We start from the raw sequence: 27124 nt of genomic DNA, 5'->3' as shown, positions 1-27124 counted from the left end.
GCCACCAGGGACGCCCTGTAACTTCTTTTTCATTTCTAATTTTAATGATCTGAGTCCTCTCGCTCTTTTTCTTGATGAGTCTGGCTAGTGGTTTATCTTCTCAAAGAACCAGCTTTTAGTTTTATTGATCTTTGCTATTGTTTTCTTTGTTTCTATTTCATTTATTTCTGCTCTGATCTTTCTGACTTCTTTCCTTCTACTAACTTTGTGTTTTGTTTGTTCTTTCTCCAGTTCTTTTAGGTGTAAGGTTAGATTGTTTATTTGAGATGTTTGTTGTTTTTGAGGTAGGATTGTATTGCTATTAAATTCCCTCTTAGAACTGCTTTTGCTGCATCCCTTGGGTTTTGGGTCATCATGTTTTCATTGTTATTTGTCTTTAGGTATTTTTTGATTTCCTCTTTGATTTCTTCAGTGATCTCTTGGTTATTTAATAATGTATTGTTTAGCCTCCATGTTTTTGTGTTTTTTATGTTTTTTTCCCTGTAATTCATTTCTAAGCAGAAAAGATGCTTAATATGCATCTAATGTAAAGCAGAAAAGATGCTTAATATGATTTCAATTTTCTTAAATTTAATAAAGCTTAATTTGTGACCCAAAATGTGATCTATCCTGGAGACTGTTCCATGAGCACTTGAGAAGAAAGTGTAATCTGCTGGTTTTGGATGGAATGTCCTGTAAATATCAATTAAATCTATCTGGTCTATTGTGTCACTTAAAGCTTGTGTTTCCTTATTAATTTTCTGTTTGGATGATCTGTCCATTGGTGTAAGTGAGGTGTTAAAGTTCCCCACTATTATTGTGTTACTGTCAATTTCCTCTTTTATAGCTGTTAGCAGTTGCGTTATGTATTGAGGTGCTTCTGTGTTGGGTGTATATATATTTACAATTGTTATATCTTCTTCTTGGATTGATCCTTTGATTATTTTGTAGTGTCCTGCCTTGTCTCTTGTAACATTCTGTATTTTAAAGTCTACTTTATCTGATATGAGTATTGCTACTCCAGCTTTCTTTTTTTTTTTTTGCAGTACGTGGGCCTCTCCCATTGCGGAGCACAGGCTCTGGACGTGCAGGCTCATCGGCCATGGCTCACGGGCCTAGCTGCTCTGCAGCATGTGGGATCTTCCCAGACCGGGGCATGAACCCGCGTCCCCTGCATCAACAGGCGGACTCTCAACCACTGCGCCACCAGGGAAGCCCCCAGCTTTCTTTTGATTTCCATTTGCATGGAATATCTTTTTCCATCCCCTCACTTTCAGTCCGTATGTGTCCGTATGTCTGAAGTGGGTCTTTGTAGACAGCATATATATGGATCTTGTTTTCGTATCCATTAAGCCAGCCTGTGTCTTTTGGTTGGAGCATTTAATCCATTCATGTTTAAGGTAATTATTGATATGTATGTTCCTATTATCATTTTCTTAATTGTGTTGGGTTTGTTTTTGTAAATCCTTTTTTTCTCTTGTGTTTCCCACTTAGAGAAGTTCCTTTAGCGTTTTTTGTAGAGCTGGTTTGGTGGTGCTGAATTCTCTTAGCTTTTGCTTGTCTGTAAACCTTTTGATTTCTCCATTGAATCTGAATGAGATCCTTGCTGGGTAGAGTGATCTTGGTTGTAGGTTCTTCCCTTTCATCACTTTAAGTATATCATGCCACTCCCTTCTGGCTTGTAGAGTTGCTTCTGAGAAATCAGCTGTTAGCCTTCTGGGAGTTCCCTTTATGTTATTTGTCGTTTTTCCCTTGCTGCTTTCAATAATTTTTCTATGTCTTTAATTTTTGCCAATTTGAATACTGTGTATTTCGGCATGTTTCTCCTTGGGTTTATCCTGTATGGGACTCTGCACTTCCTGGACTTGGGTGGCTATTTCATTTCCCATATTAGGGAAGTTTTCGACTATAATCTCTTCAAATATTTTCTTGGATCCTTTCTCTCTCTCTTCTCCTTCTGGTACCCCTATAATGCAAATGTTGTTGCATTTAATGTTTTCTCAGAGGTCTCTTAGGCTGTCTTCATTTCTTTTCATTTTTTTTTCTTTATTCTGTTCCGCAGCAGTGAATTCCACCATTCTGTCTTCCAGGTCACTTATCTGTTCTTCTGCCTCAGTTATTCTGCTGTTGATTCCTTCCAGTGTGTTTTCATTTTTCATTTCAGTTATTGTGTGTTTATCTCTGTTTGTTTGTTCTTTAATTCTTCTAGATCTTTTTTAAACATTTCTTGCATCATCTCGATCTTTGCCTCCATTCTTTTTCCAAGGTTCTGGATCATATTCACTATCATTATTCCGAATTCTTTTTGTGAAAGGTTGCCTATCTCCACTTCATTTAGTTCTTTTTGTGGGGTTTTTTCTTGTTCCTTCATGTGTTACATTAGCCCTCTGCCTTTTCATCTTGTCTGTCTTTCTGTGAATGTGGTTTTTGTTCCACAGGCTGCAGGATTGTAGTTCTTCGTGCTTCTGCTGTCTGCCCTCTGGTGGATTAGTTTATCTAAAAGGCTTGTGTAAGTTTCCTGATGGGAGGGACTGGTGGTGGGTAGAGCTGGCTGTTGCTCTAGTGGGCAGAGCTCAGTAAAACTATAATCTGCTTGTCTGCTGATGGGTGGCACTGGGTTTCCTTCCTGTTGGTTGTTTGGCCTGAGGCAGCCCAACACTGGAGCCTTCCTGGGCTCTTTGGTGGGGCTAATGGTGGACTCTGGGAGCACTCACGCCAAGGAGTACTTCCCAGAACTTCTGCTGCCAGTGTCCTTGTCCTCACGGTGAGACAGAGCCACCCCCCGCCTCTGGAGGCGACCCTCCAATAATAGCAGGTAGGTCTGGTTCAGTCTCCTGTGTGGTCACTCGACCTTCCCCTGGGTCCCACTGTACACATCACTTTGTGTGTGCCCTCCAAGAGTGGAGCCTCTGTTTCCCCCAGTCCTGTCAAAGTACTGTAATGAAATCCCACTATCCTTCAAAGTCTGATGCTCTAGAAATTCCTCCTCCCGTTGCCGGACCCCCAGGTTGGGAAGCCTGACGTGGGGCTCAGAACCTTCACTCCAGTGGGTGGACTTCTGTGGTATAAGTGTTCTCCAATGTGTGAGTCACCCACCCAGCAGTTATGGGGTTTGGTTTTCTTGTGATTGCACCCCTCCTACCATCTCATTGTGGCTTCTCCTTTGTCTTTGGACGTGTTTTATCTTTTTTGGTGAGTTCCAGTGTCTTCCTGTTGATGATTGTTCAGCAGTTAGTTGTGATTCCGATGCTCTTGCAAGAGGGAGTGAGAGCATGTCCTTCTACTCTGCCATCATGAACCAATCTCTGATTTTTTTCTAATACCATACCAACCTTGAATGTTTGGACTACAACCACTTTCCTAATGTATTATCTTTTAATATATACTGTTGGGCTTAGTTTGCTAATGTTTTATTAAGAATATTTGCATAGTAAGATAGGCTTGTAATTTTCTGTTTTCATAATGTGTTTGTTGGGTTTCAGTATCAAGTTGATGTTGGCTTCAGAAAATAAGTTGGAAAGTGTCCTTATCGCTGAACAGTTTTCATCAGTGAGCGTTATTACTTCCTCAGATTTTGCTAAAATTCACTAGTGAAATCATCTGAATCTGAAGTTTTCTTTGTGGAAGATTTAAATATCTTTCAATTCATTAATGTGTAAATAACTAGAATGTTTATTTTTCTACTATAAATTTTAGTATTTTGTATTTCTCTAATAATCTGTTCTTTTCATTTAAGTTTCAAACTTATTGGCATACAGTTATTCATATAATACCTTTAAACTTTTTGATGCCTGTAGGATCTATAGTGAAAACCTCTTTTTTATTCCTGTTATTTGTAATTTATACTCATTCTTTTCAAGCTTAGTCTTTCTGGGGTGGGTTAGTTATGATATTTGTACTTTTATTTTTTTCTATTATGTTTAATATAGCCTTCATTTAACTTTCTTTAGATTTCATTTACTGTTTTCTAATTTTTGAGGTGGATGCTTATCTTGTTATTTCAGCTTTTAATACTTTTAATATATGCGAATAGGCTCTTAATTTCCCTGAAAGGAAGCAATATCCCACAAGTTTTGATACATAGCGTATTTAATAGTATTTAGGTAAATACATGTCTTAATTTCTCTTGTGACTTTTTTCTTTGACCAATTGATTATTTAGAATTATATTCCATAATTTCAAAGCAAGAAGTCTTTTAAAAAATCTTTTTATTATGTATTCTGGTTTATTTGAATTCTATGTTCACTTTTTTGAGATTTGTTACTTGCTTTATGGCTCAGAAAGTGGTTAATGTTTGTGAATTTTGTGTCTGCACTTGAAAAGGATGTATTCTACAGTTGTACTCATTTATTTATTTATTGGCTGTGTTGGGTCTTCATTATGGTGTTCAGACTTCTCTTGTTGCAGAGCATGGGCTCTAGGTGCGAGGGCTTCAGTAGTTGTGGCACGTGGGCTTAGTTCCTCCATGGCATGTGGGATCTTCCTGGACCAGGGATCGAACCCATGTCCCCTGCATTGGCAGGCAGATTCTTAACCACTGAGCCACCAGGAAAGTCTGAGTGCAGTGTTTTATATATATACGTATATACCTATTCAGTTAAGTTTGTTAATAGTGCTGTTCAAATTTTCTGTACCTTCTGGGTTTTTGACTGTCCTGTCAAATACTGAGAAAGGATTGTTAAAATCCCTCTATTAAGATTGTGGCTTTGTTTTGAAGTTATGTTATTTAGAGTTATTTTTATTTTCTTATGGATTGAACTTTTTATCATTTTGAGTTAACCCTTTTTATATGTAGATATGCTTTTTGATTCAAAATCACCTAGTCTAAGATTAATACAGGTACACTAGCTTTCTTTTTGTTACTCTTTGTCAGATATATTTTTCATCCTTTCACATTGTTTTCCGGTATCTGTATTTTTCTTACAAATACCATATTGTTGAGTATTTAATAAAATTCATTCTGACAATCTTTATGTTTTCCCTAAAAGATTTTACATGATTCACTTTTAATGTTACTGTTGGGAGGTATATTTGAGTGTGAAGATTCCATCTTTTATTTGTTCTGCCTGGACCATTTTCCATTTTTCCTCCATTTTCGCCTGCTTTTAGATTAATTGAGAGGTTTGTTTATTTATTTATTTATTTATTTTTGCCATACCACATGGCTTGCAGAATCTTAGTTCTCTGACCAGGGATCGAACCTGGGCCCTTGACAGTGAAAGCTCTGAGTCCTAACCACTGGACAGACAGGGAATTCCCAACTGAGCATTTTATTTTTCTTTCTCCAGCTGGGTTGGAAGTTATACATTCCTTTACTCTTATATTAGTGGTTGTATTAGAGATTACAGCATGCATGTTTGACTTATCAGTATTTAATAAATATGAATTGATTTTTATCCTTTCCCTGGACAATGCAAGGACTTTTTCTTTTAACATCTTTTTATTCTCTCTTAACTTACATGCTCTTATAGGTATGTGTTATAATTATAACTGTTTATAAATCCCCTGAGACGTCATTATTATTGTTTAATACAGTCACCATGTATTCACATTTGCCCTCACATTTACCTTTTTGCTGCTCTTCATTCTTTCCTGCATCTGAACCAGGACCATTTTTCCTTCTCTTTGAAGAGCACTATTTAGATTTTCTTTAGTTCTAGTCTGCCAGTGACACTCTCAGTTTCCTTTTAAGATTTTATCTTCTTTGGTCTTCAGCATTTTAGTGTCGTGTGCCTAGGTATAATCTTCCTTTACCTATTTAAGGTTTATGGATCTGTGGTTTGGTGCTTTTAATCAGATTTACTAAATTCTCAGCTATTATTTCTTCAAATATTCCTCCTGCATAATTCATTCCCTCCTTCCCAATGACAAATATGTCAGCCTTTCCCCCTCTCTCCTCTGTGTCTCTTACCCTGTCTTCTGTTAGCTTTCAACTTCTAGTCTCCCAATGCCTTATTCTATTTTTTTCTAACTTTTCTTCTAGTGTAATAATTTTCTCTTCAGCTTTACCAAATCTTCCATTGAACCAGTAATCAAGCTTGTAATTTTTTTTTTCAGGTCTAGTTCGTTTTTTGTTTGTTTAACTTTTATTGAAATATAGTTGATTTACAATGTTGAGTTAGTTTCAGGTATACAGCAAAGAGATTCAGTTATACATACATATATATATATATACATATATATATATACACACACATATATTCGTTTTAGATTCTTTTCCATTATAGGTTATTACATGATATTGAGTATAGTTCCCTGTCCCTGTCCTTGTTGGTTATCTATTTTATATATAGTAGTGTGTATATTTTAATCCCAAACTCCTAATTTGTCCCCCCCTTTCCCCTTTGGTAACCATAAGTTTGTTTTCTTTGTCTGTGAGTCTCTTTCTGTTTTGTAAACAAGTTCATTTGTATCATTTTTTTAGATTCCACTTATAAGTGGTATCATGTAGTATTTGTCTTTCTGTCTGACTTACTTCACTTAGTATGATAATCTCCAGGTCCCTCCACGTTGCTGCAAATGGCATTATTTCATTCTTTGTAATATTCCGTTGTATGTATATACCACATCTGCTTTATCCATTCATCTGTTGATGGACACTTAGGTTGCTTCCATGTCTTGGCTATTGTAAATAGAGTTGCTATGAACATTGGGGCGCATGTATCTTTTTGAATTATGGCTTTCTCCAGCTATATACCCAGGAGTGGGATTGCTGGATCATCTGGTAACTATTTTTAGTCTTTTAAGGAATCTCCAAACTGTTTTCCATAGTAGCTCCACCAATTTACATTCCCACCCACAGTGTAGGAGGGTTCCCTTTTCTCCACATCCTCTCCAGCATTTATTACTTGTAGGCTTTTGATGATGGCCATTCTGGCTGGTATGAGGTGTTCATTTGTTTAAATCTGTTAGGTCATTTTTTATAGTTTCTAGCTCTTCTAAGTGTCAGTCTGGTCAATCTTATCTTTAGCTTCAGGATCATCGCAAGCATGGTAATTTAAAGTCCCTATAAGCCTGATCCTATTCTTATTTTTGTTGGTTCTTATTGTATGATACCTTATCTTGTGTTGTGCTTGGTTATCTCTGAGTATGTGTCTGACATTGTACTTGGAAATTTATTTCTTATAAATAATTTGAGGACTAGGATTATATGTTTTTTTTTTTAATTAAGTGAGGACTTTGTTTTGTTCATTATCTGGGAGTTCCCGCAATCTGGAATGACCTTAATCCAGTGCCAGTTCGTGATATTTTCTGGGCCACCCAGTTGACCCTAAGCTGAGGAGCAGTTTGCACAAAGGCTCACTCTTACTTCTGGTTCACTGCCAGGCCCCAGTGAGTTCTATGGTAGCAGAATAATAGCCCCTCACTTTCGCCCATGTCTTAATCCCCTGGACCGGGGAATATGTTGTGTTACATGACGAGGGGAAATTAAAGTTGAAAATGGAATTAAGGTGGTTAATCAGCTGTCCCTGAGGTGGGGATAATATCACTAATTATCCTGAACTATTGAGGCAGTCTCCTAGTAATTACAGGGGCCCTGAGAAGTGAAAGAGGAGGCAGGATAGTGAATGTCAGATGCAGCGCGAGAAAGACTCCATCCCCAGGTGCTGACTTTGAAAATGGAAGGAAGCTGTGAGTGAAGGAATGGGAAGGGCCTCGAGAAGCTGGAAGAGGCAAAGCAGTGGATTTTCTCCTAGAGCCTTCAGAAGGAACACAGCAACATAGCCCTCTAGATACCTTGGTTGCTCAGTGAGGCCCCTTTCCAACTTTTGACCTCCAGACCTGGAAGATAGCACATGTGTTACAGCAGAGGGAGGAAACTGGCTCAGGTCCTGCACTCACCACTGGTCTCATTAGCTCCACTCGTTTCTCTTACTATCTCTTTTAGAGACCAGAGACTCCCTGAAGGAAAAAGAGGCCCCAAAGATCAGTCCCAACTCTGCAGATTTTTGTCTTTTCTAGATTTGATTCTACTTCACCTTCTTGTTAAATCTCTGATACCTTTGGGCAGTCGTTTTTAATATTTTGTCCAGTGTTTCTATTTGCCCCCAGCTGGACGTTTGGTCCAAATTGCCTATCTTTCAAGCTGGGCATTTTTTTTCTCTCTCTTGAATTCCAATGAGTGAACTAGTCTGGTTGCGCTTTAGAATTCTACTTTCCTGCTGCCCTTTTGGTCATTTCCCAGGTTAGTGAAGGGCTCCTTAGCTGACCTCTTTTTGTATCCTCCATCCTGATTTTCTTCTAACACCAGCAGTATGACTCTCTCCTACATGGTTACCCTTGGGAGCTGCCCTCAGAATCCACTTGGTTATAAATGCACCCAGGTTTCAGTTCCCTTCAAGCCACCTTGTGAGAGGTGGGTGCCTTTTTTTCCAGTTGGGCTGTCTGCTCAGTGATCTCCAAAACGGGACAGGTTCACACCCGCTGCCCGGTCTGTGCCTACACATCACACATCACCTTTGGTGATGAAAGAGGGACTGGAGGCCTGTGGTTGGTGTGAATGAAAAATATCACCTGCTATATCATTAAAAAAAAAGGATGTTGCAGCCATCAAGCCATCACCTTAGGGACAGTGAGCCCTGAGGGAACTCAGGATGGAAACAGTGTTTGCCTTTAAGCCGCTCTCGCCCTCACCCCAACAGCCTGCCTGAAGAAACTCAGGATGAGAAAGCACAGGCTACTTGGCCCCAGATAGCTGAGATGCATGTCAAAGGAATGCTTTCAGTGAGCCCAGACTCTTGCATCTTTCCCATACAGAGAAAAGCACCAAATTCCTTAACTTGATATATCTGGTTTTCTTTAATCAACAGTAATCTTTTGATGTTCCGACTACCTGGTCTTTTGTTGCAAAAACTACTATATATCTTGGCCACCCCACCCCACCTCTTCAGAATGGTTCTTCAGTGTTATCTGAGATGCTGTGTCCTGGTCGTGAGGTCCTCAGAATGTACGCGGAATAAAACACAATTCTGAACTTTTAGGTTGTGCATTTTTTTTCAGTTGACATTGGGAAGCAGACAGGCTGGCCTGTCACCTGGCAGAGCAGAGCAGATCAGCAGCGCCGATCCAGACGTGTTTTATGCAGTGGCACCGTGTTGGATTAAGTACAGATTCTTTAAGAGGTCTATTTTAAAGAATGGCCCTCATTTAGGTTTCGAAGTTGGTTTTCTGTAAAAACAACTCTATTGCTTAACTGTCTGAAAGCATAGCCAGCCCTTAGATACTCTTTACACTTTTGATTTTTTTAAAAAAAAGGCACCTCTGCTGGCAGTCACAGCCTACAGAGGCAGCATGGAGCATTTGTAGTGAGAGGGAAAGAAAGCCTTTTAATTTTGAGAATTCAGGCTCAAACCCAGCACTCTGAGCCTTTGTACTTGGCCACCATCTAAACTAAAGCTTTGAGGCTTTTTGACTGTGAACCAGCAAGGAGACAAGGGAACAAAGGAGGAAAAGGTAGGGAAGGAAGGGAGGGCTGGCTTGTGCATTTTTAAGTCAGATTTAACAAATGAAAGCCTGGCTTTCTACCTTCACACAAAGGGAAGTCTAGTGCAGGTACTTGTGGCAGGAAAATTTGCAATTGGAAAAAGAAGGCCTCAGCCCAGACACCCCTCGATCAGGTCTCTATCAGCTGTCAAAGACGCTGATGTTCAGAAGCCTCCTGTGAGGCCCGCTGAGGCCCTGATGCCTGTCTGCTGTCCCTGTCAGCTTTGTTTCCCTGGAGACACTGATGGATCAGGAGCCGGTGTGGCACTCAGAAAAATCGCCACATTCTGGACTGCCTGCCATCCAGGGCCCTGTCACCAGCTGCTGTGCCAGCCTCCTTATGCACTTATGAATCTAGGATGTGTTAAATGATAGTCAAACTCCTGCAGTTGTAGATTAGTTACTTAAATGTGTTTTGTGATAATTTCTATTCTATTTCTGTTTGTATTGGGCATAAACTCCCAGCGTTACACTGAACTATGAAACCAATTGGAGAGAAGATTCTTTGGTTGAAGACTCCTTATACATTTGGCTTCTCCTGCCCCCAGGACCAGAGTGCCTTTGGTTTCATTCAGGTTTTTAGTTATTTAATAAAAACTGATTGATCAGGGGACACCCTGCCATGAGCCAGGGGACACCGTGGTAGACGATTTCTTTCCCATTTCAGGGTAACTGACTGAAAATATTGATTTGGCAATCTAATCTTTGCAGTAAATCATTCGTTCATTCCCTCATTCAGTATTGGGCCGTCTGCCCTCTTTTGAATGCCCACAGCACTGACAGGCGTGTAGTAAATACAAATTGTACTAAAAATGGAAAATAAGAGTTGGGATAGTTATTCCATGCATTTGGGTTAAATGTTTTGCCTAAATTAATGCAGGTATTGTTCACCCATCGTCAATAAATAAGCAGCCAAATTAGAGGCTATGAAGAAATCATTTGATATTGCTACCCTCACACTTGTTAAAGAGGGACTGTGCTTTCTGGAACACAGAGAGGCCCTACCGGGCCCCCTGGCAGTCCCATCTGCCTTAGCATCAGGTGAGGGGTGTCTGGTAATCAAGGGGTCCAGGCCTCCAAGGGCTCAGCACGGAGCTCTGGGTCTATTCGGGAGCTTGTGGTACATGAGATCCTTGAGGAATAAGCATCTGTCACCCCTGGGTCATGTGTGCACCAGACCCTGTGCTGGTCTTGAGGAAACAGAAGTCCTGTCCTCAGAGAATCTGAGGTCCAGGGAAGGAGCAATGTGTGTGGGGGCCATGCAAGCACGGAGTAGCAGTACCCGCCTGCCCAACCTAAGGCAGGGGGCTGTCCACATCCTGCAGTGCAGGGGGCGGTTAGCCAGGTGGAGTCAGGCGGGAGGGCAAAGTACGTCATGTGGAAAGGTGTGGGCCTCTCCAGGGCCCCTGAGTGCAGGCACGGGTGCCAGGAGGGATGGGGGCAGCCAACAGGGTCACCTCGGGGCCCCCTGGGCAGAGCCTGGCTGCTGCATGGAGGTGCAGATCTCATTCTGTAGTGCAGCAGCCGAAGTAGGGTGATCAGCCTTCAAAGGCTACTGTGGGGCAGTGATGTTGAGGCTGGAGGTGGAGGGGAACCCTGAGTCCCTTGTGTGGAGGAGATCGTGGCAGACCACAGGACACAAAGGGTGTTTTCAGGATGGGGGTCCCAGAGGCAGAGAATAGAAGGAGCTCATGTGTGCCCAGGTCTGGCCGCTGGTGCAGGAGGTGGTATTGCCAGGCTCTGTGGGTCCTCTCACCAGCCTCCTCTGGGACCCAGAGACCAAGACAACACAGCCTCACTCTGAAGTCTCCACAGGGAGATCCAGGTGAGGTTCCTGCTGGCGGCACCTGCTTGTCCCATCGGCAAAGCAATGTAAACTGGTTTATGTAACATTTTAATTTTTTAAATTATTTTTTAATTTTTAAAATTTATTTATTTATTTATTTTTTGCTGCAGTGGGTCTTTGTTGCTGTGTGGGCTTTCTCTAGTCGCGGCAAGCGGGGCCTACTCTTTGTTGCAGTGCGGGGGCTTCTCGTTGCGGTGGCTTCTCTTCTTGCGGAGGACAGGCTCTAGGTGTGTGGGCTTCAGTAGTTGTGGCATGTGGGCTCAGTAGTTGTGGCTTGCGGGCTCTAGAGCGCAGGCTCAGTAGTTGTGGCACACAGGCTTAGTTGCTCCGCAGCATGTGGGATCTTCCTGGACCAGGGCTTGAACCCTTGTCCCCTGTATTGGCAGGCTGATTCTTAACCACTGCACCACCAGGGTAACTTTTTTTTACCACCAGGGTAACACCACCTATGTAACTTTTTTATGATAAAAAATAATGTCTCTTCTTTAATGGACTATAAATGGCCTTTTTCAGACATCGCTGCTTCTGTTATAGGATGGAGGGAGTCCACTTCTGCTTTTACAGAGTATTTATTAGTCATTCATTTAATGCAGTGGTCCCCAACCCCCAGGCCGTGGACCGGTAATGGTCCAAAGCCTGAACCATCCCCCACCCAACCCCACCCTACCCCCATCCGTGGAAAAATTATCTTCCACAAAACCAGTCCCTGGTGCCAAAAGGGTTGGGGACCACTAATTTAATGCAAATGTGAAACACAAGATTGATAACAGAATTTTGCACAGCAAAGGAAACCATAAACAAGATGAAAAGACAACCCTCAGAATGGGAGAAAATATTTGCAAATGAAGCAACAGACAAAAGATTAATCTCCAAAATATACAAACAGCTCGTGGAACTCAATATCAAAAAAACAAACAACCCAATTAAAAAATGGGTGGAAGACCTAAATAGACATTTCACCAAAGAAGACATACAGATGGTCAAGAGGCACATGAAAAGATTCTCAACATCACTAATTATTAGAGAAGTGCACATCAAAACTGCAATGAGGTATATCACCTCACACCGGTCAGAATGGCCATCATCAAAAAATCTACAAGCTATAAATGCCGGACAGGGTGTGGAGAAAAGGGAACCCTCATACACTGTTGGTGGGAATGTAAATTGATACAACCACTATGGAAAACAGTTTGGAGGTTCCTTAAAAAACTAAAAATAGAACTACCATAGGACGCAGCAATCCCACTACTGGGCATATACCCTGAGAAAACCATAATTCAAAAGGACACATGTACCCCAGTGTTCATTGCAGCAATATTTACAATAGCCAGGACATGGAAACAACCTAAATGTCCATTGACAGGTGAATGGATAAAGAAGTTGTGGTACATACATACAATGGAATATTACTCAGCCATGAAAAGGAACGTAACTGGGTCATTTGTAGAGATGTAGATGGACCTAGAGACTGTCATACAGAGTGAAGTAAGTCAGAAAAAGAAAAACAAATATCGTATATTAACGCATATATGTGGAATCTAGAAAAATGGTACAGATGAACCTATTTGTAAGGCAGGAATAGAGACGTAGATGTAGAGCACGGACATGTGGACACAGGAGGGGAAGGAGAGGGTGGGATGAATTGGGAGATCAGGATTGATGTACATACACTCCCATGTGTAAAATAGATACCTAGTGGGAACATGCTATAAAGCACAGGAAGGTCAGCTTGGTGCTTTGTGATGACCTAAGGGAGTGGGAGGGGGGGTGGGAGGGAGGTCCATGAGGAAGGGGATATAGGTATACATATAACTGATTCACTTCACTGTACAGCAGAAACTAACACAACATTGTAAAGCAATTATACTCCAATTTTAAAAAAGAAAAAGAATCTTCCTGGTGAATCAAACATTCATTCAGCAACTGGTCTGGGCACTGCATTCGATACCAGACTCCCCTGTGTGGTTAAACCAGGGACATGGCACCTGCGCAGGTAGCTGTTCTACCTGAGGGGGTGCCAAGTGTCAGGAGGATGTGGGAGCTGGGCATCTTTGGAGGGAAGAAGGAGGGACCACAATCTGGGGTGACTTGGCCCACAAGGTTGTCAACTACCACAGTTTCTAGAGAAATACAAGTTCAAAGGCAGGGGCCAGGGCTCTCCCCTGTGTCACCACCCTGCCTCTTCTTTCCCACCTACCTAATGAGGTCAAATCACTTCATCCAAAGAAGCTTGAGAAATGTTTGCAGCAGAAACCATGTGCATTTTATTGCCAGTAAGGTGCTTGTTTGGACATGTAGGCTCTGCAGTGAATGATGTCAGCTGCACTTGGCCCAAGATGCTGGGTGTGCTGTGGCCAAGCTGCGGAGAGAGTGGGCGGCATGGCTGAAGGCCTGCTGGTGTGACGGTATCCTCGTGGATCATGCTGCTTCTGCAGCGCCTTCCAGTACCAAGGCCATTGCAGGCGGTGGGGTGGGGGTGGTTAGAATCACCTCTGCATTCATGGAACTGTGAATTCACAGAGCTCCGGAGATCTTGGAGAGCCAAGTCTAAATGCCAAGAGGTCTGCACTTCTTAATCAGAAGAACTAGGAGTAAATCCCAGGGCTCCTGATTTTTTTACTCCGGTTTTCAGTGAACTGTGCTAACTACATCCAGGGGCATTGCTGAAGATGGGAAGGGGGTACATTTAATTGACGTATGTTTTTGAAAACATTCAAACTTTGACATGTTTGTTTCTTTGGTAATTTCTGTGGAATCAGTTCTACACTTTCTGGCTTATACATACGTTATCTTTTCTCGTTAATGCAAGATAGTCTTGGTGAGGTCGGCGGCTGAGCTGGATGTCTGAGAGGCCAAGGAGCTTCCCTCACTTGCTCCAAGGTCTCTTGACCTTGGACATGGTCCTTAATTACCCCACATTAAAGGTAGTTTGAAAACCAACCTCATTGTGGTGCTATGAGTGGTGGTGAACACCACTTAGCACAATGCCTGGCAGTAGGTGACCTATAAAACATTGTAGCTGTAATTGATGATTATGATATAGATAACGGTACAGAGGTGCCCTTGGGTGAGTTAAGCATGAGGCTCTCTGTATTTGTGCTGAAATTCCTGGATCTCTGAGCTAGGTGCTACTTGATGATTCATCTATTTCTTCACAGTCAATTGTCAATGATTGTTTATATTTGCTTTCTTTAAACTTTTTTTTGTGGTAAAATACACATAACAACAAAAGTTACAATTTTAATCCTTTTTTGTTGTTTTTTTTTTTAGATAGAGTCTCTTTATTGCTTTGAACTTTTCTTTTCTTTTCTTTTCTTTTCTTTTCTTTTCTTTTCTTTTCTTTTCTTTTCTTTTCTTTTCCTTTTTTGGCACGCTGTGCGACTTGCAGGATCTTAGTTCCCTGGCTAGGGATTGAACCTGGGCCCTCGCCAGTGAAAGCACAGAGAGAAAGTGTGGAGTCCTAACCACTGGACCACCAGGGAATTCCCCATTTTAACTTTTTTTTAAATGTACAGTTCTGTGACATTAAGTACATTAACATTCTTGTGCAACAGTCACCACCGTCCATCTCCAGAACTGTTTCATCTTCCCCAACTTTTTGTCTGCTTTTTCAAAAAATGGAGTTAGCATGCTTGGAATGGAAGGATAGACTGGACCTTCTGTCCATGCTCCGGTACCAGGTCAACAGAAGGTTGGCTGTTGGATGACTTGGGCACTACCTTGAGGCCAGTTTGGCATGAAGGAGATGGGTAGATGATTGGATGGAGTGATGAATAAATATATTTCTTCAATGAGGTTATTAAGAAATTGCCAATTACTTTGGAAACAATCAAGATAAGCAGAATTTTCTCATCCAAAAGGTATGCTCTGGACATGGAACCCTTTTTAAATGGGAAACTCAGAGATGGTCTCTGTATTAGTTTGTTAAGGCTAGGAGTGGCCCAAACAACAAATTTATTTCCTCACAGTGCTGGAGGCTGCAGAGTCCAAGATCAGGGTGTCCACAGGACTGCTCTCTTTGAAGCCCCTCTCCTTGGCTTGTAGATGGGTGTCTCTTCCCTTTTTCTTTTCACAGTCTTCCCTCAGTTTGTGTCTGTGTCCAAATTCCCTCTTCTTATAAGTACACCAAGCAGATTGTATGAGGGCTAACCTTGATGATCACATTTTACCTTAATTATCTTTGAAAAGACCCTATGTCCAAATACAGTCACATTCTGAGGTACTGGGGGTTAGGACTTCAACGTATGGATTCTGGGGGTGGCGTAAGGAGACACAGTTTAACCCATAACAGTCTCTAAAAATCCCTCCAGCTCTAAAAATCCTCCCCAATTCCAGACAAAGCAGAGGAGGCCAGGCATCCCATGCCCTGGGGATGCACATTCCCCAAGGCACATGGTTATTAGTAGAACATTACAAATGCAGCTCTGAAGCCCCAGAGACAGAATGTTCTACCGTTTCTGAGCCATGCACATTACATTTTTCTTAGAGAGAAAGAATCATAAACAGAGACAGAGTATTTTAAGTCTACCCTCCCTGTCTGCCAAGAATAACCCTGGTGTGCTGCAGAACTCCCTCCCTTCATGGCCGTCCTGGGCACTGTATCTGCAGATGTCTGCTCTGGAAAAGTCAGCCAACTGGCTTCAAGAGAAGCACAAGGCTTGAAATAAACACCGCTTCTCCAAGCATAGCCTTACTCTGGAACAGAGCCAGAGGCCATTTCAGTCCACAGGAAGAGCCTTTTAAAATGGCACTTTCCTTTCAGCTGTTGAATTGAGCTACTACTATGTAGTGAGTTCTTTTAATGTACATGCTATACGGGAAAACAGTCAGGACAGACTTTTGAGTCATTGCCTTTACAGCCGTATCCTGTCCCAGGGAGGGCATTGTTTTGCTGGAGTAATAGTTATCTGGGTGGGTATCAACAATGTTTATTCCTTTGATTTTTAACCAGTTGCACTTCTTTTTTTTTGTTTGCGGTACGCGGGCCTGTCACTGTTGTGGCCTCTCCTGTTGTGGAGCACAGGCTCTGGACGCGCAGGCTCAGCGGTCATGGCCCACGGGCCCAGCCGCTCTGCGGCATGTGGGATCTTCTCGGACCGGGGCACGAACCTGTGTCCCCTGCATCGGCAGGCGGACTCTCAACCACTGCGCCACCAGGGAAGCCCCAGTTGCACTTTTTTTGTGACGCCATGCTTGCGTGAGGAAAGACAAGTCCTTTTTTTTTTTTTTTTTTTTTTTTTACCACGTGTGACACTCATGGAGAAAAGAGAGTGGCCAGCCTGATCAAAGCAAGCTGATTTTTAAAAACCCATAAATGTACTCAGTTATTTACACTAAAGACATATTCCCGGTATTTCTCTCTTCCCTCCCTACCACCCCCCTCCTCTCGCCCCTTCCCTCTCCCCACTCCTCATTTCTCCACGCGAGCCAGGCCTTGCTTCATCTATCAGTGCCAAATTCTAAGTGAAGGACTTTCTTTGTGGTGAGCTGTCATTTTTTTCATCAAGCAGAATAATAAAGAAATTGGTGGCTGACACATTGATTATTTAACTGTTTTTCCCCAAATATCTGTGAAGAATTTTTAGCGCACATTGAGGAAGTGATATTTTTATTCTAAGTTCCTATTTTCCAGATGGAATCTGCTTCTCTAAATCTGTATAGAAAGTTGGAAGGTGCTGGTCTGTCTCAAGAAACTCACTCATTCCTTCCCGTCACTAGTGGCTTCCCTCTTATACCATATGTGCTTAATTTGCGTTAGAGCTACAGTTCTATGGGCTCACTGTCATTCACTGTAAAAACAAAGATGCACAGGCCAAGTGCTCTGTGTGTGGTGTGTGTGTGTGAGAGAGAGAGAGACTCTGCACAGGTTACAAGGCAGAGTCCTTCTTCATGGAATGTTCCTGCTGTGGGTGGGAGACAGAGAAGCAAGTGCCTTTTAGATGGACAGGCTGAGCTCAGATCTCTCTAATGTGTATGTGCTATTATTTTAGGTCTCCGAATTCAATCCTTTGACGTTCACCAGCGTAATCGAGTGTGAGAAGCCCAACAACGACCTGACTAGGTTTCGTGGGTGCATGTGAGTATCAGACCTCTGCCTGGGCTTCCCCTTCTGTTTGACAGACTACATGTACATATGCGGTCAACCCTTGAGCCACAAGGGTTGGGGGATGCCAACCCCCACCCAGCTGAAAATTCACATGGTCAGTGTCAATGGGGGATTGGTTCCGGGACCTGCCAGGGATACCAGAATCCCTGGATGCTCAAGCTCCATAGTCTGCCCTCTGGATGTGCAATTCTGCATCCACGGATTCAGCCAATCTCGGATGGTGTAGTACTGTGTTTATTGAAAAAAACCTGTGAATAAATGGAACTGCGCAGCTCAAACCCGTGTTGTTCAATCGTCCACTTTGTATAGTATAGTACAGTACTATATATATATATTCTTTGCCACTTGGTGCAGCCTTTGAGGAATGTTGCCCTGCACCTGAGCTCATGGGGCTGCTTGGTAAGAGCCTGTCAGCAGTAGAAGTTTGTCAGATCCCCTCCCTCTAGCAGCCAGAGAAGGTGGGGACGTGGGAAACAAGGTTGACTACATGTGGCCCCATAAATGTAAGCACAGGCCCCAGGCAGGAGGAGCCTGCCTGGAAGTTCATTCCTTCATTCATGCACTCAGCCATTGAACAAGTATTTGCTGAGCACCTACTGTGTGCTAGGCTCTTTTCAAGGCTCTGGGGATAACACAGTGAACTGAATAGAAAAGAAATTTCTGCCTTCATGTTTATTTCACTCTAGTTAGAGAGACAGTAAACAAAATAAGAAGTCCTAGAACATGTTAACTTGTCCAGCTCCTTGCTCCAAAACAGAGAGACAGGAAAGGTAGATGAATGACATTGGATTGGCCATCTGTTGGTCCTTGTTGAAGCTGGCCTGGGGGTACATGGGAAGTATGGACTGGTATCTCTGCTTCTGTGAATAGTTGGAAATTACCGTAATCATGTTAATAGTTGTGCACGACTTGGCTGGGCAGTGTGGGGAAAAGGGAGGAGGGAGAGAACAGGGTGTAGCGTGGAGTTGTGGAGCTGCCTGCTGGGGGCAGTGAGGGTGCCCCCCCACAGAGGGAGCCAGCTGTGTGGGCATGAGCCTGGGGGCCACAGGTGTGACCTGGAGAATTGGGGCCTCCCACGGCCGTCCGGCTCCGAGGGCCAACTGACCAGGATGCTGCTTAGCGGTCCAGGTACAGCGTGGGTGCCTAGGACACACAGGTAACACAGGTGCTCTGCTCCTGGAGGGGCTCCACTGCTGAGAGCTTTTGGTGTGAGGTCAAGTCTTCTGCTTTGCTGACATGTCCAGCAATGTTTCCTTTGCCCAGCACGCGACAGGCTTCCCATCATGTTGCGGGGCAGGGGGAGAGTCAGTGAATGAAAAGTGTGAACAGCGAAGGGCCAGATACTGCCTGTCACCTGCTGAAATTGCGGATACTTGTCTGAGGATCGACTAGAACTTGAAAGTGTTAGATCACCCCTTAAAGGAACCAGTTAAAGGAGAGTAAAAACTCATTAGAAAAATACTAAAATGTCATCTGTAAAATTTGGGGGAAGATACTCAGCCATCCATCCGAAACTGGTCTGCTGTGGGTTTCTCAGCCCCTGTGGCCCTCCTGGGCTTCTCACACGTGGCACCGTCCTCTGCACCACCCCAAATCTCCTGGGTCAGGCGGGCAGAACAGAGCAGATCCTGGATCCACAGACCCTGAAATGACTACTGTGAAGGAGGTGGAGGCAGCCTCTAGGGAGAATGTTCTGTGGACATTCTTGCTGATGGGGTAATTTTTTGGTACCAACTCTCCCAAAGGAAAAAGCTAGACCTCCTTCTCCTGACTATACCCTGGCCTGTGCTCTCCTGCTCTGTGGGGCCTCTGGAGCCCTGTTCTCAGACCACTCCTCACACTCTTGTTGCCTGCCCAAGACTTGGATTAGCGCTGCAGGGGGTTTAGCCCCAAGTCAGCAGCTCTTGGTCCTGCCCTTGGGAGCTACCTCTGTGTTAAACAAGGGTATTGACCAAGTCTGGCTTAGTGCTGAGGCTGGCAGACTCTGGAGCCCACGCTTTCCAGCAAGATAGCTCTGGCGAACTACTGAACATTACTCATCTGTATAATGGGGAGAATCCAGGAGCCCCCTTGTGTCATGGGTGCAAAGCTTTGTCAATTTAATACATGGAAAGCTTTCAGAAGGGTGGGTGCTTAATAAACATTGGCCACTATTATGGTCATTGCTGCTGTTGTTAACATTTCTTTGACTATATTACTATATAGTAATATATTATTACTATCATACTATAGAGCAGGGAGAGAGACAGGTCAGGAGGGAGGCAAAGGCGAGAACTCAGATGTTCCCTGGGGAGGGGGATACAGTGGAAGAGGAGGCTGGGAGGATGGTTTGTCTACTATGTATGGATCATGGGGAGCTATAGGTGGAGGAGAGATGGGGTTTGGGATTCACTGCATTCGAGGAGCTGGCGAGTGCATTCGGTGGAGTGACAGAAAAAAATCTATGTGATAGGAATTCAGGGGAGTAGGCGCTAAAGACACAGGTTTGGGGAACCTCTGTCTAGAAGTTGTGTTTGAGGACGGAGAGACACCAGACCAACATGGGACAGAAGGCAAGAGAGAAAAGGAATGAAGACAAAGCAATCCCAACAGGCAGGAGCAGGATCCCTTGCGGATGTGGTTCCAAAGGCAACACCCAGTGGAGGAGGCCCAGAGGGACATTTAGGAAGGAGGTCTGCCAGATGCTGGACTCCACAGGAACCTGGGAAAGGGGAGGGCCGCACTGTCGGAGTAGAGCCCAGATTATAGGAGATGGAAGAGGAATTGTACTTTCAACCACTCTTTCTAGAAATGTGGCTTGAAAAGGAGGGACAGGGCCAGAGATGAAAACCTCCAAAAAAGAAGAAGGACACTTGTTAGGAAGAGAGAAGATAACAGAAGGCCAGGCTGGAGATCTCCGTGGGGACCTCCATGCAAAGGGATTCAGTGATCCGGGAAAGGGGTGTCCCTTGGCCCCTCGCCCACCTGCAGCCCCTGCATTGCCTCCAAGCTGACTTGGTGCCCCAGCTGCCTCTTTCTTGGGAAGACGGCCTCAAGTGGATAGCATTGTGCCTATGGCCGGCTAGGCTGACTTGGCCGCTCAGAGAGATGCTGCCAGCAAGTGTTCCCAGCATGCATCCTTCTTGCTGGCACGTTGCCCAAGAAAGGCAAGAAGGGCAACTCTCCCCAGGTGAAACCTCTTCCCGCTCTCGTTCAACCTTGTCATGCTTTCTCTTACTTTTCCCAGCAAGCCATCCTGCCCTGAGGCTCATGCTATAGAGCCCGGCCAGTTCAGGCCTCTGCGTGCCTAAACCTCCATGCGTTTGTGACTTGCTCTCTCTACTAGGTGATATTTGGGATTTGCTACAAGAATGTCAGGGTGCAGACAGGCCCCTCTCCCAGCTAGGCCTGTCCAGCCAGGAGCTCTGGAGGTTGGGTGTTGGTGACAGTGTGTTAAAAGCTCTTCCCTCCGTGACTCGGGCTGAAGTCTCCAGGAAGAGTGCTGAGGGGAGGAGAGGGAAGGGCAGGTGAACAGAGCCTCTGGGAGGGGCCTGGTCACCCCAGGTCCTGAGTCCTGCCTCCAGGCAGAAGGAAGGGAGGAGTCCCCAGCCCCGCTACTGGTCCTGATGCTCAGGGGTGGGGCTAGCCTGGGTGGTAGAGCTGAGATTTAGACCCAGGGGGTAGACCAGCTGCTGAGCCAGTTCCCTGGTTTGCTGGCTCTCACTGTCTGCTCCTGGTGGCTTTCCTTCAGCCTAAACTCAGCTGCCGCCCTGTAGCCTCACTCACACTGGAGAACCCAGGACTATAGGCCACTGGACAGGCCATCTGATTTCACTCTTATTTGGACAAGTCCATCCAAACTGGAAACCTTAGCTGTTTGCAGCTGGAGAACTAAGCTTGCTTGGGGTCGTACCAAGAAGTCCCAAGCCTTAGGAAAGTTATCCTGTGTTTCCGAGCCCCGGCTTCCTCCTAATTCTGGAGAGAACAGTGGCTGACATTGAATGGAGTGAAAGATACAATGTGAATCAGAGCACTTCGTGCAAGAGGGTGGTGTCAGCCATGGTGTGTGGTCCCATTGGTGTGAAATGTCCACAGTAAGAATATCTTGAGAGGCAAAAAGTGGATTCGTGGTTTGCCACGGTTGGGGGTGGGATGGGAATGGGGAGTGACTGCCAGTGGGTACAGGGTTTCTTTCTGATGAAAACATTCTCAAATTAGCTGGTGGGGAGCACTGCACAAGGCTGTGAATATAAAAAACCCTGAACTGTACACCTTAAATGGGTGAGTTGCATGGTATATGAAATATAGCTCAAGCTGTTAAAATAAGAGTGTCAGGTGCATCATTATTCAAGTGCACTTTAATGCCCACTAGTTTTTAATGCAATCCCTGTAGTTAAGCACTTATGAAATCCTCAGAGACAGGAGCTGGAAATAACATTGTTCCCCACCTCTTCAGCTGCCCTGGGCCCTGGCAGCCCAGAGAGCCGCTGTGGATGGGGGCTCTGGCTGCTCAGGGAACCCTGCTTAGCTCGCTCAGCAATTCCAGGGCAGGACGATGTGGGCTTTGAAGCCACCAGTCAATCAAACATTTTCACTTACTCCTAAAGAATAAATAAAGCAAAGAGGTTGGTTGGTTTCATCATCTGATGTGAAATTCCATTTCCAGCTATAAAGCCAGGCTCCATTTCTTATCATAAGTCCTCCGTGGAGCAGGTTCTGGGGTCCCTCCCCGTGGGCCACAGAGCCTGCTTGACCACATGAGGCTTCAGGACACTGGCTGCCATCCAGAGCCCAGGGTGTGCTTGTTGGGGCATCACCCTTGCCCCATCCCGGCAGATGGCATGCTCCAAGACTGTGGTCACCCCAGGACACCCTGGCAGTTCCCCCAGCCCCCCAGCCCAGCATCTGGATGGAGCTCTGTGTGGGTTTATATCCAAAATGTCCTCACTCCCAAGGACCAGGCTTTGAGACGAATTGTAACTGCATCAGCCAGACTCTAAAATCAGAATATTTTCATTTTACCTTAGCACCTTTAACTGATATTTACATCTCAAGAAAATCTAACATTGGCACAAAACACAGTCAGGTCATTTCTGCACTTACATAGATAAACAGAAACCTGAGCAACTATTATTTTAAAGAAATGATGCCTAGGACTCGGCAGTAGAGAAGGGGTTATCTCTCCTTCCATCCTTTCTACCTGTGTCAGTCGGATCCCTTCTGGAAACAGATCAGATGCTCAAATTTGAATGTGTGGGGCTATTAACCAAGGGTCCATTTCTGCAGGAGGGGCTAGGGCTTAAGGCAGCCACAAGGGTTAGAAGCAGCTGAGCTGTGGTCCCCGTGAGGCCCAGTGGTCCCGGGGGGGGTGAGGGGAGTGGCCCCGGGGGACTCATGTCCAGGGGCCGCCTGGGAGGCTCACCACCTTGGTTGAGGGACACAACCAACCCAGCACTCTCTCCTAGGAGGAGCCGAGACACGCTCCCATCCTCCCTCGCCTCTGTCCACACCTCTGGTTTCCTTCCGACATCCCTGTGGGCTGGACCACCCCAAAGCTAAGGGCCAGGCAGCCTCAGCATCTGCCAGGGACTGGGGTGGGCATGGGGTGCAGGATGGAAGAATACGCGAGGAGCCCGTCTTTACAAGCAGAGAAAGGGAAGCACAAAATATCGCAGAGTCTCCTGGCTGTGGGGTCTGGGGAGCTTAGTGTTAGCAAAGCATCTTCCTGAGGGCTGTAAAATGTGAGCCCAGGGTAGCAGGCCAAGCTCCCCAAGGCAGGACGCGCTGGGCCAACAGGCAGCGTGGGTAGCAGGATGTGCAGCATGGGTGGCCGGGGCCGAGAGCCTGCACAGGATGGGCCCACCCAGGGCGCAGAGTGGCCGTGTGTGCCAGAGGAAGTCAGAGATCCTGCAGGATGCTCCCAGGAGAACTCAGCACTCAAACCTGCACCCTGAAACATCGGTCGGTGCCTGGGTGAGAAATGGACAGGAAGGGCCAAGGCTGGTGGCATCCAAGCCACAAGGGGTGCGTCGAAGGCTGCAGTAGGGAAATTTGGAAGCCTGAATTAGGGCAGTGATGCACAGAGAGTGTGAGAAGAAGGTGGATTAAAGAAATAGCCAGTGAGTAGCGGATTCAAGATGGCGGAGGAGTAGGAGGATGTGGAGTTCATCTCTCTCTACAGATGCGTCAGGAATACACCTATAGATGCAACAGTTTTCACAGAACACCTGCAGAGAACTAGCAGAAGACCTTGGACACCAGAAAGGACTATAAAAAGAAAAAAAAGAAGGGAGAAGGAGGAGGAGAGGAAGCTGGACGGGACCTGCATCCCAGGGTGGGGGAGCTGAAGCAGAGGAGAGATTCCCGAATTCGGGGAAACCCTCACTCCAACGGGGAAGCCCCATCTCTGACGGTGAATTCAATTGGGACAGAAGGGATGCATTTGAGGCTGTTGGAAGAGGGTGAAGTGGCCAATCTGTGGCAGACGGGACAGAGTGAGAAATAGACAGTCTGTACATCCGTTCATGGGTGTGCAGGGGGGCTGGGAGCTGGTGTGTGGGGATTGGAGAACAGACCCAGAGCGAGAACTCCTGTTGGCTGTGGGGCGATGGACTGAAGGGATGGAACGGAGGAAATCCACAGCAGGAAATGCCTACGGAGGAAGACCGGACTGCCATGGAAACAGGGCACTTCTGCTGAGTCACACGCAGGGGAAGGAGCCACTGTTGTAGCCTCTCTCTCCCCACACGACAGAGCCTGCCGACGACAATAAAAGAAGCACACTCAGAGCTGGCCCTCACGCGCCTGTAGCTGGGCACCAGAAAAAGCCCTCACTATGGCCATATCTCTTGCACCCGTGGCTGCTGGCTTTTTTGTGCATTTGGCGCTGCCAGGGCTCTGCGATCCAAGTAGTCATACCACCTCTTTGCCTGGTCCTCACAGCGACTGACCCAAGAGCTCGAAGGCAGCCTCAGGACTGGACTACTGTGGATGGACCTCACACAGAGTTGGGGATAAAACCAAAGCTGAACCCCAGGGACAGGGTGGCTAAGGAAAAAGGTCAAAAATCTTTCTATCAGCTGTACAAGCTGAAGATTAAATCCCCACGATCAGCTAGGTAGTCCCTGCATCTGTGGAATACCTGAGTAGGCAATGAGTGTTCCCACAAATGAAACGGTCTAGCTCTGGCAGCTATGGACTTTGGGGACAGCACATGCAGGAATCAGGCCAGATCAGAGTCTGAGTGGTCCCCAGAGCACCCACAGCAGGTCCAGAGACCAGCCCAGAGGCAGAGGAGAGGCTCTTGGGGAGGCGGAGGTGGGCTGTGGTTCATGGTATGTGCAAGGACACTTACAGCGGAGACCTCAGGGAAACATAATTATTATTATTAATTCTATTTGTTTTGATTCATTCTGTCTTTGGTTCTAGCTTTTGTTGTTGTTGAGGGGTTTTTTTTTTTCTTTCTCTTTTTGTTTGGTGGTGGTGGTTTAGTTTTTTTTGGTTTCTTGGGATCTGCATGTTTTATAACGTTTATTTTTTTATTTATTTTTACTTTGCTTTTCTTTGGTTCTGTGTTCTTTTCCCTTATTTTTTCTTCTTTTTCTTTAATATATTTTTTCTTTCTTTTTTAAAAATATATTTCCATTTCTACTTTGCTTTTCTGTTGTCCTGTGATTTTTCCTTTTTTATTTTATTTTATCCTATTTTTTTAAATCCTATTTTTTTAAATCATTTTAATCAGTTTTTTGTGTTTCCTTGCTTTATTCTTCAGTAGGCACATTGCTTTGGTTTTGTTTTTAGGTTATGTGTTTCTGTTGGTTCTAATCCTAATTGTTTGATTTCGTTTTTGAGTTCTTCTATTTGTCTGGTTATTCTCTTGCTTTTTGTTTTATTTGGCTCTGTTTTTGTTTTTTTTTACATATGTGTTTCCTTGTCTCTGTTTTTGTTTGATTGATTTTGTTTTTACCATTTCTCTGGGGTTTTGTTTGTCATTTTTAGAATATATTTTCTATTTTCTTTTTTTAAAATTTCTGTTTCTATGTTGCCTTTCATTTGTTCTTTCTCCTTTCTCTTTTTCTCTTTTTTTTTATCATTTTCATTGGTTTGTTTCTTTGCTTCATTCTTCCGTTGGCACTCTGCTTTGATTTTGTTTTTTGGTTTTGTGTTTTTGTCAGCTTTCTTCTTAATTGGTGGATTTCATTCTTGGGTTCTTTTGTTTGTCTGGTTGTTCTCTTGCTTTTTGATTTATATGGTTCTGTTTTTGTTTCTTTTGTGTGTGTTTCCTTGTTTCTGTTTTTTTTATTTTACTTTTTACCATTTGGGGTTTTGTTAGTCTTTTTTTTTTCTTTTTTGATCACCTTTATTGCTGGGATGAGCAACTTGTGGGGTTTGGTCCCTTGACCAGAAATCAGGCCTGAGACTCTGGTGGGGGGAGCACCAAGTCCAGGATGCTGGACCACTAAAGAATTCCCAGCCCCAGGAAAGACTAATCACCGAGAGCTCTCCTGGAGGCCTCTATCTGAATCCAGACCCGGCTCCACCCAACAGCCAGCAGCTCCCAGTGCAGGACGCCTCACACCAAACAACAAACAAGACAGGAACACAAACCCACCTATTAGCACACAGACTACCTAAAGTCATGCTAAGGTCACAGACACTCTGAAACACACCACCTGACACGGCCCTGCTCATCAGAGGAAAATGACTCAGCTCCACCCACCAGAATGTAGGCACCAACTCCTCCCATCAGGAAGCCTACACAAGACACTGGACCAATGCCACCAATGGGGACAGAGAACAGAAGCAAGAGGAACTATGACCCTGCAGCCTAGGGAAAGGAGAGGATCAAATACTGTAAATTAGACAAAATGAGAAGACAGAGAAATATCTTACAGGCAAAGGAGAAGATAAAAACCCACAAGACCAAATAAATGAAGAGGAAATAGGCAAACTACCTGAAAAAGAATTCAGAGTAATGATACTAAAGATGATCCAAAATCTTGGAAATAGAGAAAATACAAGAAATGTTTAACAAGGACCTAGAAGAACTAAAGATCAAACAAACAGTAATGAACAACACAATAACCGAAATTTAAAATACAGTAGAAGGAATCTATAGCAGAATAATTGAGGCAGAAGAACAGATAAGTGAGCTGGAAGACAGAGAGTGGAAATAACTGTTGCAGAGCCGAATAAAGAAAAAAGAATGAAAAAAATGGAGGACAGTCTCAGAGACCTCTGGGACAACATTAAGTGCACCAACATTCGAATTATAGGCATCCCAGAAGAAGAGGAAAAAAGAAACGGGCTGAGAAAATATTTAAAGAGATTGTAGTTGAAGACGTCCCCCAAATGGGAAAGGAAACAGTCAATCAAGTCCAGGAAGTGGAGAGAGTCCCATACAGGATAAACCCAAGGAGAAACATGCCAAGACATATATTAATCAAACTAACAAAAGTTAAACACAAAGAAAATTATTAAAAACAGCAAGGGAAAAGCAAAAAATAACATAAAGGGAATCTGCATAAGGTTAACAGCTGATCTTTCAGCAGAAACTCTACAGTCCAGAAGAGAGTGGCACAATACATTTAAAGTGATGAAAGGGAAAAACATACATCAAGCTTTAAATGACACATTAGACTAGATGGACTGAATTGATATTTATGGGACATTGCATCCAGAAACAACAGAATATGCTTTCTACTCAAGTGCACATGGAACATTCTCCAGGA

At 44.3% G+C, this 27124-nt stretch overlaps 1 protein-coding gene across 1 annotated transcript in view; it reads left to right on the top strand.

Moving 5' to 3' along the window:
- Positions 1 to 27124, top strand: part of ATP10A (ATPase phospholipid transporting 10A (putative)) — a 181279-nt gene that overhangs the window by 96534 nt on the left and 57621 nt on the right. Inside the window, 1 exon segment of the mRNA XM_060155373.1 lies at positions 17299 to 17384. Within this exon segment, the coding sequence (XP_060011356.1) occupies positions 17299 to 17384 (86 nt within the window).

Source organism: Lagenorhynchus albirostris, chromosome 1 (genome assembly GCF_949774975.1).
Source record: "Lagenorhynchus albirostris chromosome 1, mLagAlb1.1, whole genome shotgun sequence".
Classification (NCBI taxonomy): domain Eukaryota; kingdom Metazoa; phylum Chordata; class Mammalia; order Artiodactyla; family Delphinidae; genus Lagenorhynchus; species Lagenorhynchus albirostris.
The sequence above is the reverse complement of the archived record's forward strand: the minus strand, read 5'-3'. Positions and strand labels throughout refer to the sequence as shown.